The 24,451-nt window shown below is 37.4% G+C and overlaps 1 protein-coding gene across 1 annotated transcript; it reads right to left on the bottom strand.

Moving 5' to 3' along the window:
- Positions 1–594: 594 nt before the first annotated feature.
- On the bottom strand, positions 595–20,803 carry slc71a2a (solute carrier family 71 member 2a). The gene is made up of 12 exons (XM_084746364.1): positions 20,504–20,803; positions 12,416–12,514; positions 11,126–11,188; positions 10,617–10,744; positions 10,311–10,425; positions 8,723–8,941; positions 8,205–8,318; positions 6,967–7,038; positions 6,229–6,341; positions 3,611–3,708; positions 3,180–3,343; positions 595–2,284 (listed from the first exon to the last, which is right to left on the bottom strand). The coding sequence occupies exons 1-12, from the start codon at positions 20,576–20,578 to the stop codon at positions 2,012–2,014; spliced, it is 1,533 nt and encodes a 510-aa protein (XP_084602490.1). The 5' UTR covers positions 20,579–20,803; the 3' UTR covers positions 595–2,011.
- Between the last annotated feature and the right edge of the window lie 3,648 nt (positions 20,804–24,451).

Here is a 24,451-nt window from a genome sequence, read left to right as displayed (position 1 = left end):
AACAACTTTGTGGTGTTGTGCTGCCGACTAGTGGCAGTTTTCTAAACCTGCACTTTCAAGGGGCTCAATGCAGCAGCATGACACTAAAAAAAAAGCAGAGCGATGAGATATTCATGATAGAAAATGTAAAATATCAGCTTTACAAAGTGAAGCAGAAACAAAAAACACAAACACAATTTCAGAAGTTTTTGCTCTCGGAAATTTGTGGCTTTATGATCTTAGAGAATATCCAAGGTTTTTCCCATAAATAAATTGTAAATTTACCACTTCATTCCCAGAGAACATTTAAGTTTTTTCTTGTATATTTATCAATTTAATTTTTTTCTCATACATTTTGTGAATTTTTTTCTCATAAAGTTCAGAATTTTTCTCATAAATTTACTTTTCTAACTTTACTAAATTTACTTTTTTTTTCTACATTTGTAAGATTTTCTCAAATTTAGCACTTTAATCTCTCTTCATCATCTGAGAGAAAATAATAAATAAGTTTTTTCTTGTCATTTCTTTACAAGTTAAAGAAAGTTAAATCTTGGGAATTCTGCATGTTTTTTTCTCAGAATATCCCCCTTTCCTGGCTTCATAATCAAATTAAAAAAAAATCTACAATGGTCCTAATACTACACTGTTGTGACCTGGATTTTAAACATCATCATTAAATATTCAAAAATGTATAACACTGCCACCTACAGTTCAATTAGCACCAAATGGTTATACTGTACACACCAAAGTTGGTGATAACACAATCCTGAGATCAACTGTGGACTAAATCAGAGGACTTATTGTTATTCTAGTGTCCGACCACTTTTCACTGAAAGTAAAAATAATAATGAGTTGCAGCTCTGAGGTTTCCCCACTACCAGCAGCCAGCAGCACTTTCATAAAGTGACTCTGATATAAAAAAATAAAATAAGTGTGATAGAAGATGAGTAGATCCAGGTTGATTTAAAAACACACTGATCTGAGGTAGAGTGACAAACGGGGACACTGACTGGTGAAATTAAGAATAAAAACTGTCCTGTGAGGTGTTTGGTTATTTTTGTTTCTCATAATTTTCTAACATATTTACAATAAATGTATTTTTTGGGCCTGTCACAAGCGCATTGCCTCAAAATTTCCCTCTGTCTTGTTCTGGATGATGGAAATTACAAACCGGCCATAAAAATGAGTGTGAGATGAAAAGAATTTGATATTTTGACGTGTTGGATTTCAGGTGTCTGACTCAGCTCGTCACATTCGGACCTCGTTAGCGATCGATAGTTCATAGCAGGTAAGATACTGTACACTTAAAAAGAATAAAAATCCCTTAACCCTGCCAAAAAGAAAAAAATGTAACAAAAATTTCAACAAAAAAAAAAAAAAGAGTATAAACCAACACTGATGTTTTGGCTGCTGTAAATATGTTGCAGACTTGTTTCTTTTGTACAATAACCAATAAGAAATAATCACAGCATTAAAAATACGGTTGCTTCAAAATGATACAGCAGAAGGTAAAAACACCTTTTCTTGTTTATCACAAAAACAATCAACAACTTCAAGCTTAAAGATGAACAATAATCCTCCAATAAAACCTCAAAAATACTTCTCTTTCCCTTCAGGGGATTTTATGTGGGCGTGTCCCATAACTGGGCACACCCATTCCATAAAAAAAAACGTGGTTGGTCCCTCCTCCCGTCAATCAAACGATGGTTTCCTTTCAAATTGTGTTGTTCCTGTTGGCCCCACCGTCTTACTGTCAGTCAAATAATTGTCTTTGTCTCCTCTGTCGAATCGAACAATGACATCTTATTTGCAGTTTTTTTGCCCCCGCCCCCTTGTGAAAGAAACGTCCTTATTGGTCGCTCAGAAGATGTTACTGCGGGTACCGCCTTCTGGCAAAGAAACAAAGCTATTGGAGCTTCTTGCTGTCAATAGCAAATCTTCGGACAATAAAAGTATACTTAGTCCTGCCCTGCGGCAAAGAAAATGTGTTATAATGTTAAGTCCCACCCACTGTGGTCCTTCCATCTGTCCATCAAACAATACTGTCCTGCAGCAGTGGCTCAAAGTCTTCATCGCTGGCGGTGGGAGGGGTGTCCTCGTCGCTGCCAGGGAGGGGCGTGTTGATGTGGACGCCGGCCAGCGAGGACATGGACTCTTTGCTGTCTGGGTGGGGCTTGTCACTGAGGGACAGCTGGGAGGAAGAGGATGAGCAAGAGGGTTTCTCAGGGATGAAGAGAGCGACGAGGAAGGCGACGACCACGGTGCACGCCCCCAACAGGAAGGGTGGGCCGGGAATGAGGGCCCGCTGAGGGGGGGAGGGAGGGAGAGAGAGAGAGAGAGAGAGAGAGAGAGAGAGAGAGAGGAAAAAATGTTTCATTTTCTCATCTTTCATCTGGCTTACAACCAATCCAATACTGCTCTTTATGGCTGCAACTAATGATTATTGTCATATTTGATTAATCTGCTGATTATTTTCTTGATTATTTGATTTATAGTTGTTTTCTTACAAAATATCAGAAAATAGCGAAAAATATTGATCAGTGTTTCCCAAAGCCTAAGACAACACCCTCAAATGTCTTGTTTTGTCCACAACCCAAAGATATTCAGCTTCCTGTTAGAGAGGAGACACCAAAGACAGACACCAAACAGAATCTGGAAACAGAAAATTTGAATTTTTGTCGTAAAAATGTACTTGTTAGTCAATGATATTCTGTCCCTGCCTCCAAAGTCACAAAAGTCAACCTGAAGTCTGGGCAAATGTTGGGCAGTTACACGCTCATCGCACACGGACCAGAAATTCTCCCTCGTGAGGATGCTCTTCCACTGTGCGCTCAATCATGTGCATGTCTGTTTTTTATGTGCGCAGGTTTTCAGACAAATTAAACACCATATTTTGCCTCTTTATCAGTGCAGCTGACACAATGTCTCCTTCCTCTCTTTAAAAAAATGAAACATTCGAATACTGATTTGGGCATCATTAACACGGCAACAGTAGAAGCTTACAAGCTTCAAAGCGTTCAGGTCAGCCATGTTCATAATTAAAATGTTTTAATGTGAAGGTGGGCCTTTACTGTGAAACAACCACAGGAAACCGTGACAATGTCAGTGGCTTTAGTGAGGTTTTTTGAATATTTTTCTTGTCACAAAGACATTTTTAAACATTGCGTGAGCGTTAGGATGGAGTTGAACGTATGCGGTACCTCAGTTGGACTGTGCAGAGGCAGGGGGTCGATGTTGAAGTCTCCCTGGATGGGGTCCATGGTGTTGAGCTCCACGTTGAAGAGGAAGAAGATAAACCCATACAGGGCTGGACCCAGACCGTTACACAGACCTCTGATCCCTGTTATCATCCCCTGGACCACACCTGCAGGCCGAGGAGACAGAGGAGTCATGTTGTTGGACATGCTACTGGAGACATGTTACTGCTGACACTGCGAGAATGTATCCACTGATATATTTAACTGGCAGTGGATTGATTTCACTGCCTGCTTTAGTGATACAAATAACATGCTGACCTATTGATCTGAGGAGAGGACAGAAAAGAGAGGAGAGGAGAGGAGAGGAGAGGAGAGGAGAGGAGAGGAAAGGAGAGGAGAGGAGAGGAGAGAGGAGAAGAGACTTTCAGTGTCACCTTGTTTGTCAGGATCAGCAGACTGTGACACCAGAGCAGAGACAGCTGGGAAGGTGATGGAGGACATCGCCGCTACGGCACCAGCCGCCCACATCATCCTGTGAACACACACACACACACACACACACACACACACACAAACATGTATATGTCAGTTCTCTGTGATATCATCCATATTGTTTTTCAGTGTGTTGAGTAGCTGCTGTTGACTGACGTTACAGGTCCCTCCCAACTAGCTTGTTAATTATGTAAGCTAATGTTCTGCCCAAAGCATGAGCTACTTCTGCTAAAAAGAAAGTTCAAAGGGATGAGCTGGTAAGAGGACATCTCCTTCATAAAAAAAGCAGAATATGGAGGTCTAACCACCCAGTCTGATGTGTGTAGAGGTCTGTATGGTTATACTGAAGCAGCCTGGTGTCGTTTTCTGGCTGTTTAATGAAGGTTAACATGGTGAAAAGTCATGTGCAACAGTGCAACACTTCTCGGAGGCGGCAGATTTTTCTACATGTCTCCTGCTGCCTTCAGATGCTGCAGGGATTTCATGAAATGAAGAAGTTTTTCATACAGTATAAAGCAGACACTGTAAGAATAATGAGGTCCTGCTTTAACCACATTAAATGTTATTTTCTGTATTGATTGGTGAGTGTTTAATTGAAGTAAATTATTTCACCCATTCTTGAAAATTGGGACAAATTATGTCCAATCAAAAAACCCTAATTATTAAAAATAAATAAATAAATAAAAAACTAATACCAACACTTGAATTCCAATATTTTAGTGAAAAATTATCCTTTAAAGATTTATATACATATAAGAAATATATGTGATTTCTGAAATATTTTGGTTCACTTTAATAGTTTAATTAGTAAACTTGCTCTGTGCCAGACAAGAATTCACAACTAAAACAATTTAAAAATCTGTTAAAAGCCTTCAAAATTACCTTCTGATAATACAGGATTAAATATGCTATTATAATCATCTTTGTTTTAACATTGATTATTTATAAAAATGTTGGCCATTTGAAGCTGTGTCCCAAATTTTTGTCACCTCTGTCAGATTTTTACAAAATCATGATTCAATCAGGCATAAAAAGGTTTAGCTATACCCTAAGGACCCCTGTCTTACTTCCTGGTTTAAAAATGTCAGGAATACTGCTCAAGCACTGGGAAACTTTCTATTTTTAAACAATTTCATTAAATAATATTTCTATCAGATGTGTCTCAACCATAACATGTCGACTCTGTAGTCCTTCTAAATCAAAGATGCATAAGAATTATGGTTTAAAAATGTGTATTTTGATTAGCATTAAGAGACTCTGAGACACTTTAAAAATAAAATGGCTGCTCACTATAACTATGCTGAGAAATGGAAAAAAAAAGGTAACACAACGCAGTAAGACGTCAAACCTACATTTAATAATAAATTTATCACTAGGAAGTTGGCCTGTTACAAGGTTTAATGGCAAGAGTTTGATTTTTTAAAATATATTTTTCAGCATAATTGAAGAGTAAAAACAAAACATGTCCTAAATACAGATTTGTTGCAATTCTCAAAAATCTGTGATTTATATTTTAAGCATTAATCTGTTGCAGGAGCACATCTGCAGCAAGTATCTAATTTGAAACACAGGCACCAGATAAACTAGCCAAGTGTATCACTCAGAAGTCACCCAAGTCACCAAATTATCTCGACACAAACTCCTACCACCCCAAGAAAAAACACCTCTCATATTTTGAAATCAACTTCTAACAACTAGAGACTGTGTGACAACATACTGTTGAAAACAGGGTTATGTAAGAAGGAAAGTCTGATATATTATTTATATTTTTCCCTTACCATACTTTTTCCTGGGACATGCAACTTCAGTCTTTAAGTATATCAATTATGCAGCCATGAGGGACATATTCAGAGAGGGTTCTTGTTTTAAAATGAGTCAGCCAAAGACAGTATTTTAAATCAACTGAATGAACCAACATTAGCTTAATTAGCGAGCTAGCTAGAGCTGACAGTAGCTAGAAATGAGAAATTGCTTCCGTCTAACTCTATTAAGGATCCACTGTTTCAAAACGTACTATCTGAGTGGTAAACTGCCACTGTTTTCACTGTAAACTGCATATGTGTCGTGCTAGAGCTGAAAGCTTGACAGGTGACACAAAAGAAATGAAGTGGTCAGGACTTAGTGAATGCTCAATTAACAGCTGAAGTGAAAATGATGCAGGAGCACTTTTAACTGTAACCTGACTTCTCTGAATTATACACTTCTTCACCAGCAGTTAACATGCATGACAATCAATAAAAACCTCAGCTCAGTCTGAGTATCTGGTCTGTGCCAATAAGTAACATTTAAGACACTGTATTTGGTAGATGTTTTAACTGTCATACTGCTAACCCTCCCCTCTGCTATAAGCTACACCCCCGCTCTATTTGGCTTCATGGCGAGACGAGAGTAGGTGGATGGCAAAATCGAGAACGATGACGTGTCTCTGCAGCAGACAGAGGAGGAACCGTTTTCTGTTTGAAAGCAACTTTACACCTGCAGAATGAAAGCGACGTTCCACAAAAAGAGAAAACAGCCCCACCCACACACACACACACAGAGACACACACACAGATCTCACCATGGCTCTGATCCGAAGCCGTACCAAGCCAGCTGAAGGATCTGGAAGCCCAAACCCAACAGAACAGTGTTTTTATTACCCAGAGTCCTCATCAGCAGAGTGAGAAAGAGAGTCTGAGGAAGGAGGGAGACAGAGAGGAAGATTTTTAAAAATTTGTTCTAACTTTGTATTTATGTGTGAAATATGTATAATTCATCAACATTTTAAATCATAATAAGTAAAAAGTAGTAAAAACTTTATTATTATAACAAAAAGTTGTAATAATAAAAACATATTTGACAATTTATGTCCATTTACACTTTTACATGCTGTATTTGAATCTCCCGCAGCCAGACAACAAGCTGTCCATGTGTTTGTGTTGGTTTATCATAGCTGCTAGCTATCAAGCTTAACAGTTATTGTTGCAACTAAATTGCTGGAGTGCAGAGGTTCTTCAGTATTTTTAGCAGTTAACTAAAAGGTTCAGGTGGACTGGAGTGAAACAAGCTCTGATTTGCTTATATTGTGAGGAGCCCCAGACAGACACGATCAGATTTGTGATGTGGTTAACAAAGACGCACACACTACAGACAGGTATAAACAAAGATGTGTTAAATCACATCTAGATGTAAAAGAAAAAATCAGCAGTAAGTTCCTCGGTGTGCTACATTAACCAATAAACCTAAATAAAGCATAACATTTTAATCAGGATATATGACATTTGAAAAGACAAGTGTAAATGGAGCGTGTGTGTGTTACCTGCGCTACAATAGACAGAATGCCCACCACTCCAATAAAAACAGCGATGGTTGTGGAGGAGAAATTAATGACCTGGAGGGACAGATGGAAAAGGTTGTTACTGAGGAGCCTGGTAAGTTATTTAAAAGGTATTTCTGTTTAGAAACAAAATGTAATTACATCAAAGCAGCTCATTTACTGAGATTCACAGATATACTTCAAATCTGCTTGTTGTTGTGTTATCTTTGACATCCTTTAGACATAAAACATCACTGTCCGCTAAAGTGTCTTTTTCTATAGCACCACTTGAGGCGCCAAAGATAAACATTTTTTTAATCCTATGTGCAGCGGTTTTAAAGGGATAGTCTGGATTATTTTAAGTGTGGTTGTAAGACGCACTTCTCCATAGTCAGTGTATTATCTGCAATAGATGGTGATCAACATGTAACCAGTTTGGAGAAGCAGCAGGAGTACCGGTGTAAGACGCCGAGGAACGTACTGCTGTGGACAGGGCCAGCAGCAAAACATATTTTATACACCTAAATAATGAATATCAGTTTAAGTGTATGCTATATTTAGAAACTTTAACGCTTTACCTTGCTGTATGATGTGAGACATTCATTATAAAGCATATGACAAATATCACTCTCTCTAAGACAACCAGACTCCTTTAGGAAAAAGATAAATTTTACCTTGCAGAACACAGGCGTCGTGGTCCACTGCTGGCTCAATTGTTTAGTTTGTTTGTGTTATTGTGTGACTTTGGTGAATCTGAACTAAACTTTTAAAACACTTAAGTCACACAATAACAAAAAGTAACTAACAGATCAAGGCAGTGGTAGACCAGCAACTCCCAAGGTTTTGTCTTAGTAGTCTGGTGAATTTGGAGATTGGGATATTTGGCTTAAATAATGACTGTTTTCTGTCAGAAAATGCTGTCTGATGGCAAGATAAAGCAGTGAAAATATTCCAAATATAGCAGACACTTAAATTGATGTTGATTTTTTTCTGTCTAAAATACATCTTGCTGCTGACTCTGTCCACAGCAGTACATTGCTTAGTTTCCTAAACTCCTGCTGCTTCTCCAAACTGGTCACGTGTCACCATCTGCTGTAGATAACACACCGACTTTGGATAAGTACCTCATACAAACCCACTTCACAAAATCAGCAGTGTCAGTAATAGTGTCAGCAGAAATAATGCAGCAGTAATGCTAGTATTTGTGTGAAAACACTGCATTAGGCCACACTGAGTCTGACCTGTCTCAGGTAGAGGAAGAAGCTGGAGTACTGTCCGGCTTCCGGCAGGTAAGACAGGAACACAGTGATGCAGATCAGTAAGACGGTCGAGTCCTGACCCACTTTCCTCAGAGACTGAAGGAGACAGAGACAGACAGAGAGAGGGACAGAGAGATAGAAAGTACAACACCGACACGGTCAGATGATCAGTCAGTCTTCAGTTCATGCCTGGGACTCAAAGGATCAGTGTTACAGTCTATGAAATGCATCTGTACCCTATTTTATTATTATCCTGGCAGTAAAGGACTTCCGTATATACTGCAATCATAAAGCATCATTTAATTGTTACAATAAAGTTACTGTGCTGAGGAACACTGAGGTGCCTTCACCCACATCTCCACTCTACATACTGTGTCTAAAAATAAAGAAGAGAATCAGATCATTGAGAAAAGACTTCATGCAGCTACAAACCAAAGCAAAATCAGTCTGCTATAAGGTTATTATTCAGCCAACCAATCAGTAAGTTATTAGTTACTGACCGCGAAGGGGTCAGCCTGCTCCCAGGATATGGGCGCCCCCCAGGTGTTGAGCCTCATCTTGTCAGGCAGAGATTCGGGCACAGCCAGCAGGATGAAGCAGATGTCGGCCAGAGCGATCAGCGTGGCCACCAGCACCACCAGGTTGTCTCCGTACCAGGCGGACAGGTACGCCCCAATGGCCGGACTCGTCACCAGGCTGGCTGCGAAGGTAGCCGACACCTAGAGGGGGGTGGTGGAGATGGAGAAGATTCATTTTAGAGACTGGACAACTAGGTAAAGGCTGCACTTTATTTGCTGAAGCCAAGAAATGAAGGTGCAAGGATCAAAAAATCAAGCTGTCAAAGGTCTAGAGAAAATCACATCAAAACGGTGGCAGGGGCAAATAAAAACTGTCTAAAAACTGTTTCCTCTTTTATTTAGTAGTCCTGGTCCTCCCTCATGTGTCTGGACTTTACTTCCTGTCTTTGTCCTTTTCCCAGCCTTTTTGATTGGTATTTGTTTCACCTGTCTGATTAGTTCCACCTGTGTCTGATTAGTTGCGTGTCTGTTTAGTCCTTTGTGTTTCTCTGTTTCTTTGTCAGTTCGTCTTGGTTGTTTTGAGATATCCCTGCGTTTTTCATGGGCTCTGTTTTTGATCCGTTTTGGTTTGGTCACTGTGTCGTTCTGTTTTGGATTTTGTCCCTGTTAATATCTGCACAACTGGCAATAAACCTCCGAAATCATCCTCCTGCATTTCTGTGTCATCCGTACTTGGATCCTATCCTGGTATTCCTGAGAACTTAAAGAACTTGTCCATAAAATTTTAAGCATAAAACTTTACGGGGAAACACAAGCACAAAGGTTGTTGTCTCCTCACATATTTTCCTGAGTTGATGTTTGTACTCTGATTAAGCTGACCTGTCAGTTTCTGCTCTAAGGTTGCAGATTCAGTGTCATATCGGTCATTCAACACCAGCATCCATCCATCCATCCATCCATCCATCCATCCATCCATCCATCCATCCATCCATCCATCCATCTGTCTCACAGTATGAGGTCATTGTCATGATTATGTCACTGCCTATGTGAGTCCTCTGAGATACTTTACAGATGCCCTCATCAGAACATTCATCCTCTCAGCTTTAGATGCGTTTTGGCAGGACATGCATAACTGCGTATCCTTTAAAGGGACAGTTCACCCCCAAAATCAAAATTACTGCCAAAAAAAAAGTTCACTAAACATAAAAACTTAACAGCAGAGTCTCTTTCAAGAAATCATGACCCACTCAAGATAATCAAAAGACCTTGTTCTGAAAAGCTTTATGTAGGAACTACTCTCTCCCTAAAAAAGTCCTTTAAAGTTTCTACAGGAAACTGCTCACAACAAATATTCTTATATATTTGATTTTGGGGTGAACGGTCCCTTTAAAGTTGAAATAATCTTTTTCAAAATTTATTTTGATACCCAATTGCTGGCTATTATTAATCTGATCCTTCGTTAGTTGAACATCATATGTATCCTATTATTCTAAATGTCTTTTGTATACTGTATATATATTTTAAGATGTATATATTCTGTTTAAATTCTGGGACAAACAGGAGTCCTTACCAGACCGTATGCTGTACTCCTCTCTCTTTCGTCTGTCACATCAGCGACGTAGGCGAAGATGACTGAGAAGGTGACAGAGAAAGCTCCAGACATGGAGATCATGGCGAAGTACCACCTACCAGGATGAGCAGGTGAGAGGAAAAACTGTTATCAGCTTCACATTTCGGCAGACAGACAGTTCTATCTTTGACTCATCATATGGCTTGTGTTTGATCCAATTAGCTCAAAAAATTGTTGTATAACAAGGCTGTACAAATTTGGACAGCGGAAAACCACGTGTTTCATCAGAGGAATAGTGATCCCTACCAGGGGCTGAGCCTCATCAGAGGGATCGGCGCACAGGTGAAGAAGACGGTGACCAGCAGGAAGGACCGTCTCCCCCACACGTCCGACAACGCACCAATCAGAGGAGCAGACATGAATGACAGCAGACCCTGGACATGAAGAGACAGAGTCAGTGACAACATGAACAACCTTCAATAATTAAAGTGTCACAAAATGAAGTGTATTTGTGTTGTTTTGTCCTACTGAACAAGATTCCACAACGATTCATCTTTTAAACATTAAGATAATTTTACTAAGACATCTCACTCTGTGAAAACAGTTCCTGAGAAAATGACCCTGATGATGTATAATGAGAAATGTAGGACCCAGTGTTTTGGAGCCTGACCCATTCTAGGAACTAATGTTAATATTAATCTGTCTCTTGTGCGTCCTACTTTACATAGCTGTAATTCTACATCACTGGAGTCCTTTTTTAAAATGTATCAATATCTACAGAAAGAGTCACCAAACTGAAGTACTGAAGTTCTTACCTTCACGCCCTGAATGAGTCCATTCATCAGGAAGGTGTGCTGGGGAAATGTTTCATGCAAGACCTAAAGAGAGAGGAACAACACCAACATTAATAAAACCAACACTGATTTCACAGTTTCAGCAAACAACTGTAGATCCAAACTATAATATAATAATAATATCTTGCTCCACCAGATACAAACTTGTTTTTGCACTTGTGCCACAACATATTTATCTTTCTAACAAACTTTCCAGTCCATTTTAAAGACTCAAGAGGTTGAGTGTTGATTAGGGTTGGGTATAGTTTGGTTTTATCTGATAAAGGTGCTAAAAAGATAAAATGGTACACGTGCCAAAACCTTGCCTGAACCAATACTTTTTTAAAAAGGAAGCACAAAATGACAGCGGATGGCATGAAAGAAAAGCATTTTTCATTAATATGTCAAATTCATGGTGAAGTGTTTTCCCACTGGTCATGACTTCGAAAAAAAAAAAAAAAAAAAAAAAAAAAAAAAAACCTAGATAAAACAGGTAACGTTTGAAGTCTCTGATACCTGACTTTTGGTACCAATACAAAACTACTCCTGTCTACAGTAGATATGTTTCAGCCGTCCGTCTGAGTTCTAATGAGTAGCTGTCTACGTCAACAGTGTGACAGCTCATGTTTCACTCGCACGTAACTGTGACGTAACTACTTTCAGGTGCACACTCTCGATCTCTCAATTTCATTTTTAATCCAGACTTAAATTACCTACTTATCTAGGGTCTCATGAATTCTGGATGCCTGCTGGAGACAGTATGTAATAACCTGCATTTCCACTATGTGTGGCAATAAGAAAGACTTATGTCTTGATATAGCAGCTTGTCACAAATATTTACATTTTGTTTTCTTTGTTAAGAGGACACAATAACTGAATGTCTGCTAGAAAAAGGCAAAGAACTGCTGTTGCAAAGAACACTTAAGACAGGGACAAGAATCTATTACTATACTGAAGTGACTATATATATAATTTACAAAACACTTGCAAAAGACACTATAAAGCAAAAAAGACTAGACGAAGAAGCTGCTTTCTGACAGATTTTCTGGCATATTCATATTCAGACCTAATATAAAGATAAAGAGTTAAACTGGACACTGATGGCGTCAGTGAGATATTTATAATGAAGCTGCTGACATGACAAGTTGGATCTAGAATTTTACTCGAATCTCATTATCGAGTACACGGCCTTCTCCACATGGGAGCTGGTCCCTCGCCGAATGATGCAAACGTGTGACCACCATGTTTCCACCACCACACACAGTTACTTACAGTGAGCATGGGTGTGGTGAGTAATCCCCAGGCAAAGAACTCCAGGAAGATCACCACCACTGCGTGATACACACTGGGCCTGCCGATGCCCTGCTGGAGCTGAAACACAAAGACACGCATATATTACAATCACAGTTACATTTCAGTGTGACTCTATAATTAAATGGAGATTTTTAAAGTTTACAAAAATAACCCTGATGGCATCACAGTAACATCATCAGTTATCTCAGCTTGGGCTTGGGAACAATAAATCTTAAACAAAAAGTCCATTAAAAGTCTTAGTGGAGTTGAAAGACATGATTGGTCCATGCCGTAAGAGTCTAAAGAAAAATGGGATCAGAATAAACTTTTGAACCTGCAGGAATCAGTATTTTCGCTTGATCAATTCCAGGGTCTAAATGTTTGGATATCTTGCCGTCTGTTGTCCAGATTTTGTCTTTTACAAGTACAACATCAGTGCAAAACTAAATCACTGGAGTTCCCCTTTAATTTCAAGTTTTGGCCCATGTCATTCTAACTGATCATTTTCTAAATCATTCATCAGGTTTTAGATTTATTCTCCTCCTTCCAGGCAGCCACTACTTGAAGTCAATTTCTACAGAAATCAACTGGCAGAGACACAAAACTGATTTTTGTGTCGTTTTATAACCTTTCATTATCATCATGTGGTGACACAGTTGAGAGCAGAAACTACTGTCCAAAATTGTTTCTTTGTGGTCTCTGTCGTCTAAACAAGATAATACCATAGGTATTTCAACACCAACTCCAAATTTATGTGAGAAATCATACAAAACCAAGCAAAACTGTGTTTGTTCTTGTGCCTCAAAGATGTAATTTCACACAATGGAAAGAAATGTGTGAGCCGTGTTTGTTTCTTCCAAATTTTGCTGGCAGAAATTAGGGTTTGATCAGTGAAATCCAAGTCTGTTTAATGATGCCAGGGCTCAACAATTAGGATTACCCCGGGCAAGTCAAATGACACATTGGGCTAGTAAAAGTAGCAACTCACTTGCCCAGTCCGGCAAGTTATTAAAAAAATGGTTAAACATATAATTTTTTGCAGCACTGATGATAGAAGTAGCTAAGGAGTGAGCCATCTCACTTCTTTCATAGCTGCACATGAGCTGCACTGATATGGCACTTGCAAGAAAATGGCAAACAAAGTTTATGAGATACAGTTTGAGAGAAAGGTGGATAAAATGGGGTTGTTTTTTAACATGTCAAGGTTCCGAAAACATCGCTGGAGTGCCATAAAAAGACCTGAAAGTGTCAAAGGTACAGCTGTTTACTGCATGCTCCAGTGCAATTGTTCTTAAACAGAAGAACAAAATTGACCTATGTATGCAGTACCACATCTACATGGCTTGTTGAAGGTATGTTTGTACAGAAGCAAGTAAAAATTGACATTGGGCAACTGGATTCCTGACTAAACCAGGGAGGTGGAAAAAAAAACTACTTAAGTTGAACCCTGGTACACAGGTTACTTATGAATTATCAAAGGTATTATGGTTGTCACAGTACCAGAATGTTAAAGTTTGACGCAATACTACTTTAAAAATAATACTCTTTCTATACCAAGACAGAAAGAAAAAAAAGCCCTTGGCACACGAAACAGTACAAGACTTGGTGTACACTGGGAAATTTATGTCAGACTTGAAGTTCAGTGTCTTCAATAAGCAATGTTGTCTAAAAACGAATCCAACAATACGAACAAGGAACTTTTGATATTGTGAAAGGAACAGATCAGATGTGTCAACACAAGGCTCCACAATAAGGGTTGTCCACTTGCCCAGGGCAAGTAAAATGCCATGTTGGGCTAGAAAATTTTGCAACTCACTTGTCTGACCAGACTAGTGGTAAAAAAAAAAACAACGAATGAAACTATTAAAACCATTTTTATTAACAATTAATCGTTAAAAGTAACTTTTGATGCAAAAATGGAAGAAAAAGATGTTTTCAGACTCAAAGCTGGAATTTCCTGTTTTTCTCTGTTTATTATCACATTAATCTGACAAACCAAGATATTTAAAGACGTCACCTTGATTTTGAAAAACTGTGATGGACATTTAATAGATATTGCAACCCTAGATTAAACATGACAAATAACTTTAGTCTTTGTTGTCATTTGATAACTGCTAATAAATAAGGGCAAGTAAAAATGATAATTAGCATGTAGATTTCTAACCCACTTGCCTGAGTGAAAAAATCATTAATGTCAAACCTTGCAAGGTATCTGAACTTTCCCTTTAATACAACTGCAGAGCATTTTCCGAGCAAAAGGGCCTCATTTAAGTCTCATTTTTCGAACACAGATGAGCGTTGTGGCTGATTTAAATGGAGCGAGTGTGAAACTGGAGCACCACACATGAAGTGATCATCAGCCTACTGACACAGTTACACAGGATTTAGATGGTGATATGAACTATTTTCTATCTTTAGCTTGATTAATAACAGGTTCTTCTACTAACACAGATTTGAACTACTTAGATAATGAGTTATTCTTCGCTGCTCTCCTGTATCATTAAGCTTCGTGTCAGCAGGTGGGAGGAAGATCATGAGGGTGAAGATTTCAATTATATCCTCATAATTTGATCACCTTTTGATACCTGAAATATGGCCGGTACTATTTTTTTCTTTATGTATTTCATTCATCAAGCAATGCAATGACATAATAACAATATTTTTCTACATAATACTGATCTGATTTAAAGGGAACGCTTGTAAATTATATGTTATATCTTATAGCTATATTTGACCTGTTATTGTTTGCCCTACTGTTGTAATGACTAGTTAATATAAATAGTTTATAGAATATGAATATCTACAATTTTAATATTTTAATAATCAATTATTTTTAAAGCAAAAACAGCAAAAATTCTCTGACTCCAGCTTCTCTGATATTAGGGTTCGCTGCCGTTAGTATTTAGCTCAAAGCACCACTGTGTCTCAGTAGACCCTTAACCACCAACTAAGTGATTCATTGAAAAAATAATCACCAGATTAAACAATAATGAATAATCATTAGTTGCTGCCACTGACTGTACATTAAGATGTACAAAAATGAAGCCAAAATATTACAAACACGTGTGCTGCCATCTTTAGGGGAAATGTCATGTTGTCCATCTCTGCATACAGTCAGTGGTTTCAGCAGTTTGGTTCACATGGACGTACTGATGACTTGTGACTGGCAAAATGTATATTGTGTGCTAATATACACTTATGTGGTAATCTCAGTTTGAAATAAAACTTTTTTTTATGAGTCAAAAGGTTTTTATCTCCACCAAAACACCTTTATTAAGAAGTTAAACCATTTTGCAAAAGGACCTCTTAAAGTCTAGTATTCTAAATAGTGTTTATACTGCTGTACATAATGCATACTACATACACTTATTCACTTACTTACATACTGTAGCTGTACATGCCTATTATTATTCTCAGTGCTTGTATTTTCAAGTCATACTAATATCAAGTTCAATAAGCATCGGCTGTATAGTCAGGAAGTTGTATTAACTGACAACATGATCACATGCTGAATGTGTCACACTGACAGGAAGCAGTCAGTGTGGGTCCAGGGAGTTAACATAATAAAACTGATACTTTAATGGAGAGCTGACGCACATCATTGCTGGGAAATAAGACTGATGTGCATCCTGATGGGCTGATATGAGTCAAGATGCCTCTGGTGTGTGACGCTCTTGAGACATCCATGTGCACTTTAGACTAGACTACAGCTGACTCTGTGTTGAAGGGTTATGCAGGTGGTTACGTGTGTGTAGGTTACTCTGATGGCTGCAGCGTAGCTGATGTGCGCCTCTGAAAAAATGTGACCACACACAGGGACAACAGCGGTGACGGAGACAGACATCTGCTTGTCTTTTTCCCTTATACGTTTTTTAGCGTGATGGGGATTAAAAGAACACCTCCGCTGACATCATTAAATTAATATTTACTTTTATAAAATGACTCATTAGCCATCAGTTTAAAAAGAACAGAGGTGCTATTTCACACAGCAAATGCCTTGAATTAATGAGTGTGACTTTTCCACCATCACCTACAAACTAAATCAATCACAAGGAACACAATCGACGTGTCAGGATCTCATGGAGGACAACCTGGTGCTGCATTAGGGCCACAACTAGAGCTGCACGATTCTGTAAGAAGTCATATTGCAATTAATTCGTCTGAAATCGTGTTACAATTAGTGGAAATCATCAGTTTTGCATGACAATTTCCATGTTCACTTATAAAAAAACCTATTAAGATTGTGATGATGTGATATTTATTGAGGTCTGTACCAAACAAAACTGTTTTCTTTCATCTGGAGAACAAGGATTTCAGACCGGGTCATCTCTGCAGTACCACAGAACCTCATTATGATGATGTTTTCTCACACATTTTTATTTTTAAAAAAATTGTGATTTCTGGCTCTGCAATTTGGATACTGCACATGACCATATTGTGATTGCGATTAATTGTGCAGCCCTTGCCACAACTAATGATTATTTTCATTATTAATCTTTTGGTCTATGAAATACTAGAATGACTGTTAAATTGTCCAGAGCTCAAGTTGACGCATTTGAATTGACTGCTTCGGCCACAAACCCAAAACTTTTCCTTTTACTGTTAGGAATGTCTATCTTTAGGTTTTTATCGTTCCCAATATTGATAATGCTTATTGATGCTGACGTTGCTGATGCTGAATGCTGACAACAATTTCCAGTAACGTTTCTGGGGAAGTCATTTTAGGCTTTGGGACACACTTGATTGACTTTTTTCAACATTTTCTGACATTTTGTGGACAAAACAACTGAAGGATTAATTGACAAAATAATTAATCGACCATGAAAATAATTGTTTGTTGCACTTCGTATTTTGTATTTTTCACTTATTCTGTCATATTTCAGACACTGAACAGAGGTACAGGGTAACACATACAGCATGTGATAAATACTAAAGCTTTATACGTGTTACAGAAAAGAGCAAAAAGACTTCTAAACAAGGTGGAAGCAAGTGAACAAACCAACAGATTTTTATCAAATCACGAGTTGAAGTTCAAAGATTTAGTTGATTTCAAAACATCATCAGTGATGCATAAAGAGATTATTACCTGAAAATGTGTAAAAGTGGTTTATATTACGTTCAAGTGGCGAAGATCATAGAAGGAAATTTAATTTTAAAAGTCTGCATGCATGTTCAACATGAACACAGGTGTGTATTTAAGGGTATGGAGTGAAACTATTAAAATGCTGTTCAAATACGATTCAATTAAAGAAACTTTACACAGAAAAAATAATGGGACATTATACACTTACTGAGTGACATTTATGTTAAAGTCATCACTGGTACTTGAGTATGGTTGAATCTTAGAGACTGTATTTGATGATGTATTGTTGAAGCTCATTATGTGATTTGTGAAAACAAAAACATCTGTAGTTATGTTTAATATAAGATTTAACCCTAACCCTAACCCTTTTTTTCATTATGGAACATGCATAAGTTGCCTGTATGAGTCTTACCTGTTATTGAAAACACTCAGAAATAAGTAAAATAAACTAAATGAAAAAAACACACATTAAAATTCAAGCATTTTCAGCAGCTGTAAGAACACTGTGTTTTGATCAGCCTCACTATCAGTCCAGACCCAAAACACCAAAATACATCGTAAAATGACATCATCGAACAGAGACAAGCAGCAAAAGGCAGTGTGTCTTTGCATTTACTCCTACACACTTTATATTTTACATCTGTATTTCACTTATTTGATGATCTAATACTGTTATCAAATTACTGTAATTTTGAAGCAATTTGGCAGAAGAATTCCCTTCAAAATTAATTCAGTAATTTTATTGATTGAACTTGAATTGACTGAATAATGGATCATTTTTTTAAAAAAATGACTGACAGATGAATCAATAAGGAGAATAACCACTGGTCGAAGCCCTACAGACAGTATAAAAACAGATGATACACATGATAAATTAAATACAGTAATATTTACATAGACAGGACTAATATAGGACAATGTGATGTGGACAACAGAGCTGCAATGATTAGTAGATTAATCAACTAGTCGGTTAAAAGAAAATTAATTGCCATCTATTAGATATTAGATTAACTGTTTCAGTCATTTTTCAAGCAAAGATGTCAAACATTTGCTGGTTCCAGCTTATTACATTTTAGAATTTGGTGCTTTTCTATGACATTTAAATTAATTAAAGAAAATTGTCAAATTAATCAATAATTCTACTACTACTACTACTACTAATAATAATGATGATAATGAGAAGAATTGTTAGTTGCAAATATTCACACTTAAGAAGCTTAGACTTTTTTCTTAAAACCAATTAATTGATTATAAAAATAGCAATTAATTTAATAGTCAATTAATATTTTGAGATAAAGGTATGTTATTCACATATTACTGTTTCCCTCACATTTGATATCAAATAAAAACTACATCACTGTTCTGTGCACTTAAATGATATGAATGTCTGTGGCTGTTTGTCATGAAGCAGAGCTGCGACTAACGATAATTTTTCATAATCAATTAATCTGTCGATCAATCAATTAGTTGTTTTGTCAACAAAAGTGTCAGATGATGATGAAAAATGTCGATCAGTGTCCCAAAGCCCAAAAATGACTTCCACAAATGTCTTGTTTTGTCCACAACTCAAAAATATTCACTTTACTGTAGTAAAGAAGTAAAGACACCAGAAAATATTCATATTTAAGAAGCTGAAATCAGAGAATTATGACTGTTTTTCTTTATAAATTTCTCAAACCAATTAATCAATTGTAAAAAATAGTTGGTGATTAATTAATAATTGATTTTTCTGATTAACTGCTGCAGCTCTATTTGAGATAAAGGTCATGTTGTTGACATGTTTCTGTTTCCCTGATATCTAAAAATAACTACTGTTGTTCTATGTGCTCTTAAAATGATATTAATGTCTAAGTGTTTGTCATGAAGTAGGGCTGCAACTACTGATTATTGAATAGTCAGTTAATCTGTCCATCATTCAGTTAGTTGTTTTGTCAACAAAACGTCAGGAAATGGTGAAAAATGTTGATCAGTGTGTCCAAAAGCTCAAAATGACTTCTACAAATGTCTTGTTTTGTCCATAACTCAAAAATATTCAGTTCAGTTACTCAAACCAATTATTCAATTATCAAATTACCAGCCAATTAATTTAACAATCCATTGATTGATGAATTGTTGCAGCTCAGTTTGAGATAAAGGTGATGTTATTGACATATTTCTGTTTCTCTCACATTTGATTTCTACCAGAAACTATGATTCTGCGTGTTGTTAAAATGATGTAAATGTCTGTGGCTGTTTGTCATGAAGGATGTTAAAATGGACGCTGATGGAGCCATGTACGAGGCTGTTGAATCTGCAGTGTGTGTGTGTGTGTGTGTGTGTGTGTGTGTGTGTGTTCCTGCGTGCCCTCAGTGTGTTGCAGGCAGAGAGCTGTTATGTAAGAGATAATGGATCCATCCTGACCACATCATCCTCCTCACACTAAGCCGAGCTGTCTGTCTGTCTGTGGGCCACATTAAACCCGCTCTGCTGCCGCGGCTCCATTACAAACACGACGAAAACAGCCATTTTGGACCAGAGCTGCTGTGTTCGGGCCCATTTTGGCTGTTAGTCATTCATTCATTTTATCATTTCACTTCATCAGTTCTTGTCTCTCACAGACACCCACACAAACACACTACAGCTGGAGATCATCAACAGACAAATCCAGAGCAGTTTTATATGTGAAACGATGCTATCTGATGATTATTTTGGTTGTTAAATTTGCATAAATGTCATTTTTTGATGTACCACCGAATTCATAAATTATTCATACCTTATGTGGTTTAATAGCCCGTTATGTCATACACATACCGGCGGAATTTAACGCTTATAACCGCTCATATGGAAATATGAAATGTAGTTGTCATTAATAGAATAATTTTAATAGCCTTAAAATAGCATTTGATATAAATATGACTTGTCGTGGATTCATTCGGGATAAACAATCGTACAGGTTGAAAAATTAATAATTATATATGAATAAAAATGGCGGGTCGTCCACCTACCGCGGCTCCGTCCTTCATGACGATCTTCTTCACCAGCACCACCCGGCCGGTGCCCGCCGGCGGCTCCCCCGGCATCTCTTCGCACCTGCCGCGGGTCACGAAGCATCCATGCCGCGTCGATATCCGCGGTTCTCCGGGTGCTTCCAGGATGCCTCCTTGTTTAGCCCCAAAGAGGCTGACGCGAGCTAAAGGGTGGTGGTGATAATATGAACCTATCCGTTCAGATAACGTCCACGGTTTCTCCCGTTAAATCCGTCGTCAGGTCAGCCCGACGGTCCGTGCAGGTCGGCTGGTACACTCACTCACACCGTCAAGCTAGACTGAACTAGAGGACAGTTTCCGGTTTACGTTGCGCTTCCTTTCAGATTAAAAGCAGACTTTGTAGAACTCCGCATCTCTTAAATTCTGCCCACAGATTCAGGTTTGACCAAACAATTCACCAGTGGTCGAAGAAGTGCTTTGATCTTAGATCCAACTAACAATTTTGCAGCGTAGGAATACTCTGTAAGAAGGGGAAAAAGTATATTAGTGTCAAATGGTTAATATTTGTATCAAAAGTACCAAAAGTAAAAGTAGCCCTTATACAGAATGGCCTGGTCAGAGTATGTAGGGGAGACCCGGGAGTGTTGTAACACTGTTTTAGTTGTCAATAGAGAGGTGAAGTTACACCTCTCCTGGTGTGCCACATGGGACCTAACTTCAGAAAAAATATAAACAGTATGATGAGAGACAAGTCATTTTTTGATCCTGTGATACAATGTTTGTCAATTCAAAACACAATTTTACAAGACAAGAAAGTTGCAGTTTATGGCAAAACTGTCCCATGGTGGTTCACTAGAAGTCGGCAGTTTCATACAACCCCATATCCTTTTGAAATAAACAGATTTTTCGAGAAGAAAGTAAAATATTATTTTTTTTAATCAAGATTATTAATTAATTAATTAATTAATTAATTAATTTTTTGCCCAGGATTCATTGTATCTGATGTTCATAACCTGAAGTAGTTTCTGGAGATTCAGCACAAACAAGCACTGAATTACTGATGCTCAAACAAAAAGGGTAACTACCATCCCTGGTCTCCCCTACTTCAGTAAAATGTAACATTTTTGCATGCATGAATTTTGATTATGCTTTGCTTTATTAATCTCAATCTGTCACTTATTAAGCTTGTACAAACTGCTTTATATGTTATACATTATAGTATAAATAAATGTACAATAATTATTGTGGTGTAAAAAATGCAATATTTGTCTCTGAAATGTGTCTGACTTGATGTCTATAGTATCAGAAAATGGAAATAGTTTGGTAAAGTACCTTGAAAAAGTACAAGAGAAAATGTTCTTACTTTCCACCACTGACAATCATTATTTACAAAAACTTAATTTTAATAAGAACTTTTCTTTTTGTGAGTAACTCAGAGGTGCATTTGTTTTAGTTTTCTATAATTTAGCTACATTAAAACATTATACATTATAATTACTATATAACTGCTTTCATTACATACATTTTATCAGTAATATGACAGGAACCTTTGTCCTGTTTTTCATGCTTAATGTAACTGTTATTTTGGCCAAATTCAATATTCAGAATTTAAAGTTTTCAAGCAAGAGTTTACTTTGACAAACAACACATTTCTTCTTCAGTTGAGAAAATATGCCTAAAAACATATTAATTTGTCCTTCAAAATTCACCATCTAAATCAAGATGCTTGGCAGTGAGAGATCCCTCAGTTTATTCTTTAACTAGAAATGAAAGCTAAAGCTCTGTAAATACCTCCATTTCAAAAGCACTTAATTAAAAAATTAAGTACATTTTAAGATCCTCATTAATTCATTGCATTATACTAAATAATTTTTAGTGAGTTTTCTGACCACATTAAAGGTTTGTAAGGAGTAAAAATGCAGAAAGAAAAATTAAAGTCCAGGATAAGATATCAAGGTATTAGGGTTTTTTGAAGGTAAATTTACACTAAGCTTCCTTTCAGATTAAAAGCAGAATTTGTATTCAAATAATACTTTGAGATAGAGGTATTAAGTTTATTTGAAGGTAAATTTAAGTTTTTTCTCTTTTTAACCATTCATTTAAAAAATATATTAATCCATTAATTTATTCTTTAACAATTCCCCTAAAGTCCCATTTAAAGAACCTTAATCACATAATTGGCAGTGGCCTGATTTTTTTTAAGATGAAGGTGAGGGAGAAGATAAGGGAATTTATTATATTCATTGTTTTGGCTATCTTATGTTCTCGCAGGTGGTGCATATTAACTAGTCCTGGATTAAGCAACTAAAATCTGATAACCTTAAATAATTTCATCTTTTGTTTTTCTTTTCTCGTTATACATTTGATATTTATTTTGAACGCCAAATCGCTCTACTTCCTGTTTCACTGACTGTACTTGACTTAGTCAGTGCGGTCCGGTCGGATCCATTACGGGTTTTTAAAGACCTGGACCGGGTCTCGGCCTCACTGGCCGGGGTCAGAACGGTTCAGAAAACAAACCCGGACAGGGTGCGTTTGATTTGTACACTCAGAAAATAAAGAGAATACAGAAGAGGTAAAATAACGGAGATATAAAATGAAGAAGTCTGTATGAGAGCATCTCTTAACCAGGAGCTCACGCCAAGGTAGGCAGATTGAGCCAGTCCCAGACAGGAACTAAGACATTACCTTCACAATAAAAGCGCTTTGTAACAAAACAATGCACATATAAAATATATTCAGAGGGAATTTTTTTCATTTTTCATGAATGATGAACCACATTCAAACAAGTGATTCATTCTCGTAAAATACTTTTTTGCAATACACCGTCTTTACGAGTTTATCAACATGTGGCTGTATTTTGAAAGTGACGCCATATTCCGGTTGGGCTGACAGTGGCAGACGGAGGTGAATGCACGGGCAGATCACGTGTCGGTAGCTGTGGTTTTGTGCGTGTGTGTGTGTCTGTGTGTGTGTGAATAAAACATGATAAGGAATAGTGACGGTGGGAAAACGTGACCAGCCGGCTTACATCATCAATCAGACGCAGATGAGAGAATCAGACGCAGAGGTAGAAGATGGAAATCAGTCTGTCGGGCTCCGTTTCATTTGAGAATAATTTCCATTTCCTGTCTGTTATATTTTTCTCAATACACTGACAATGAGGATTTTGACAATGATGTAAATTTTCTCCTTCTTGATCATATTTAGGTCACAGAGGAGGCTGGGGTCTGGAGACTGAACCTGGACTGGAAAAAAAATCTAATCTTTTATTTTTATTGTATTAGAAATAAACCACCTAATACATACACCTATAGTGCTTTAATCTACTCAGTGAGGACAAAGAGCAATAATTATTATAATGTTATAATAAGCTAAAATTGCAAGACAGCATATTGTTGAAATTGCAATATCCCAAACACAGGAGCTACCATTTTTTTCATAAAGGTACAATGTGTGACAAAACATAATTATTAAGAGGTACTCTAGTGCTGCAGAGATGCTGTGGCTTACAAATGTGTAACAGCCCACAAATGTAATACAAATCTGCAGCTTTTAATATAATAATTCCACAAACTTAATAAATTCCCACAAACGTAATAGTAGTTGCCAACTACAAACCTAACACAAAATTTGTTACGTTTGTGGGAAGATAAAAATCTTAAGCTTTCAAAACTTCCCACAAATGTAATATGAAAGTGATCTTTGTGGTCATTGTTGGTTGTTTATTAGTGCCTGGGTACCAAATGGTGCGAGGATCCTATTGGATTAGTTCAGATTCTTCTTTTTCGTTTTGAAGGGCAAAAACATTAGTTGTGGTGAAAAGTGAAAAGTGATTTCTGAGCTAGTGGTAGGCATGGTCACATGACTTGGCCACGGCCTCTAAACATGCACGAAAATCGGAACACACATATATCGTGACCAGATGCACAAAAAAGTAGTGTAGATGGCACACGCTGGTTTTGA

This window comes from Lutjanus erythropterus, chromosome 20 (assembly GCF_056507025.1).
Source record: "Lutjanus erythropterus isolate fLutEry1 chromosome 20, fLutEry1.hap2, whole genome shotgun sequence".
NCBI classification, from domain to species: Eukaryota; Metazoa; Chordata; class Actinopteri; order Lutjaniformes; family Lutjanidae; genus Lutjanus; species Lutjanus erythropterus.
The sequence above is the reverse complement of the archived record's forward strand: the minus strand, read 5'-3'. Positions and strand labels throughout refer to the sequence as shown.

Excerpts from the sequence above, each read along its gene's own strand:
- slc71a2a (XM_084746364.1), bottom strand. The coding sequence starts at position 20,578 with ATGCCGGGGGAGCCGCCGGCGGGCACCGGCCGGGTGGTGCTGGTGAAG. Across the intron at positions 12,515-20,503 it reads TCATGAAGGACGGAGCCGCG|CTCCAGCAGGGCATCGGCAG; the intron begins GTAGGTGGACGA and ends TTTGTGTTTCAG. Across the intron at positions 7,039-8,204 it reads TCTTCCTCTACCTGAGACAG|GTCATTAATTTCTCCTCCAC; the intron begins GTCAGACTCAGT and ends CTGTCCCTCCAG.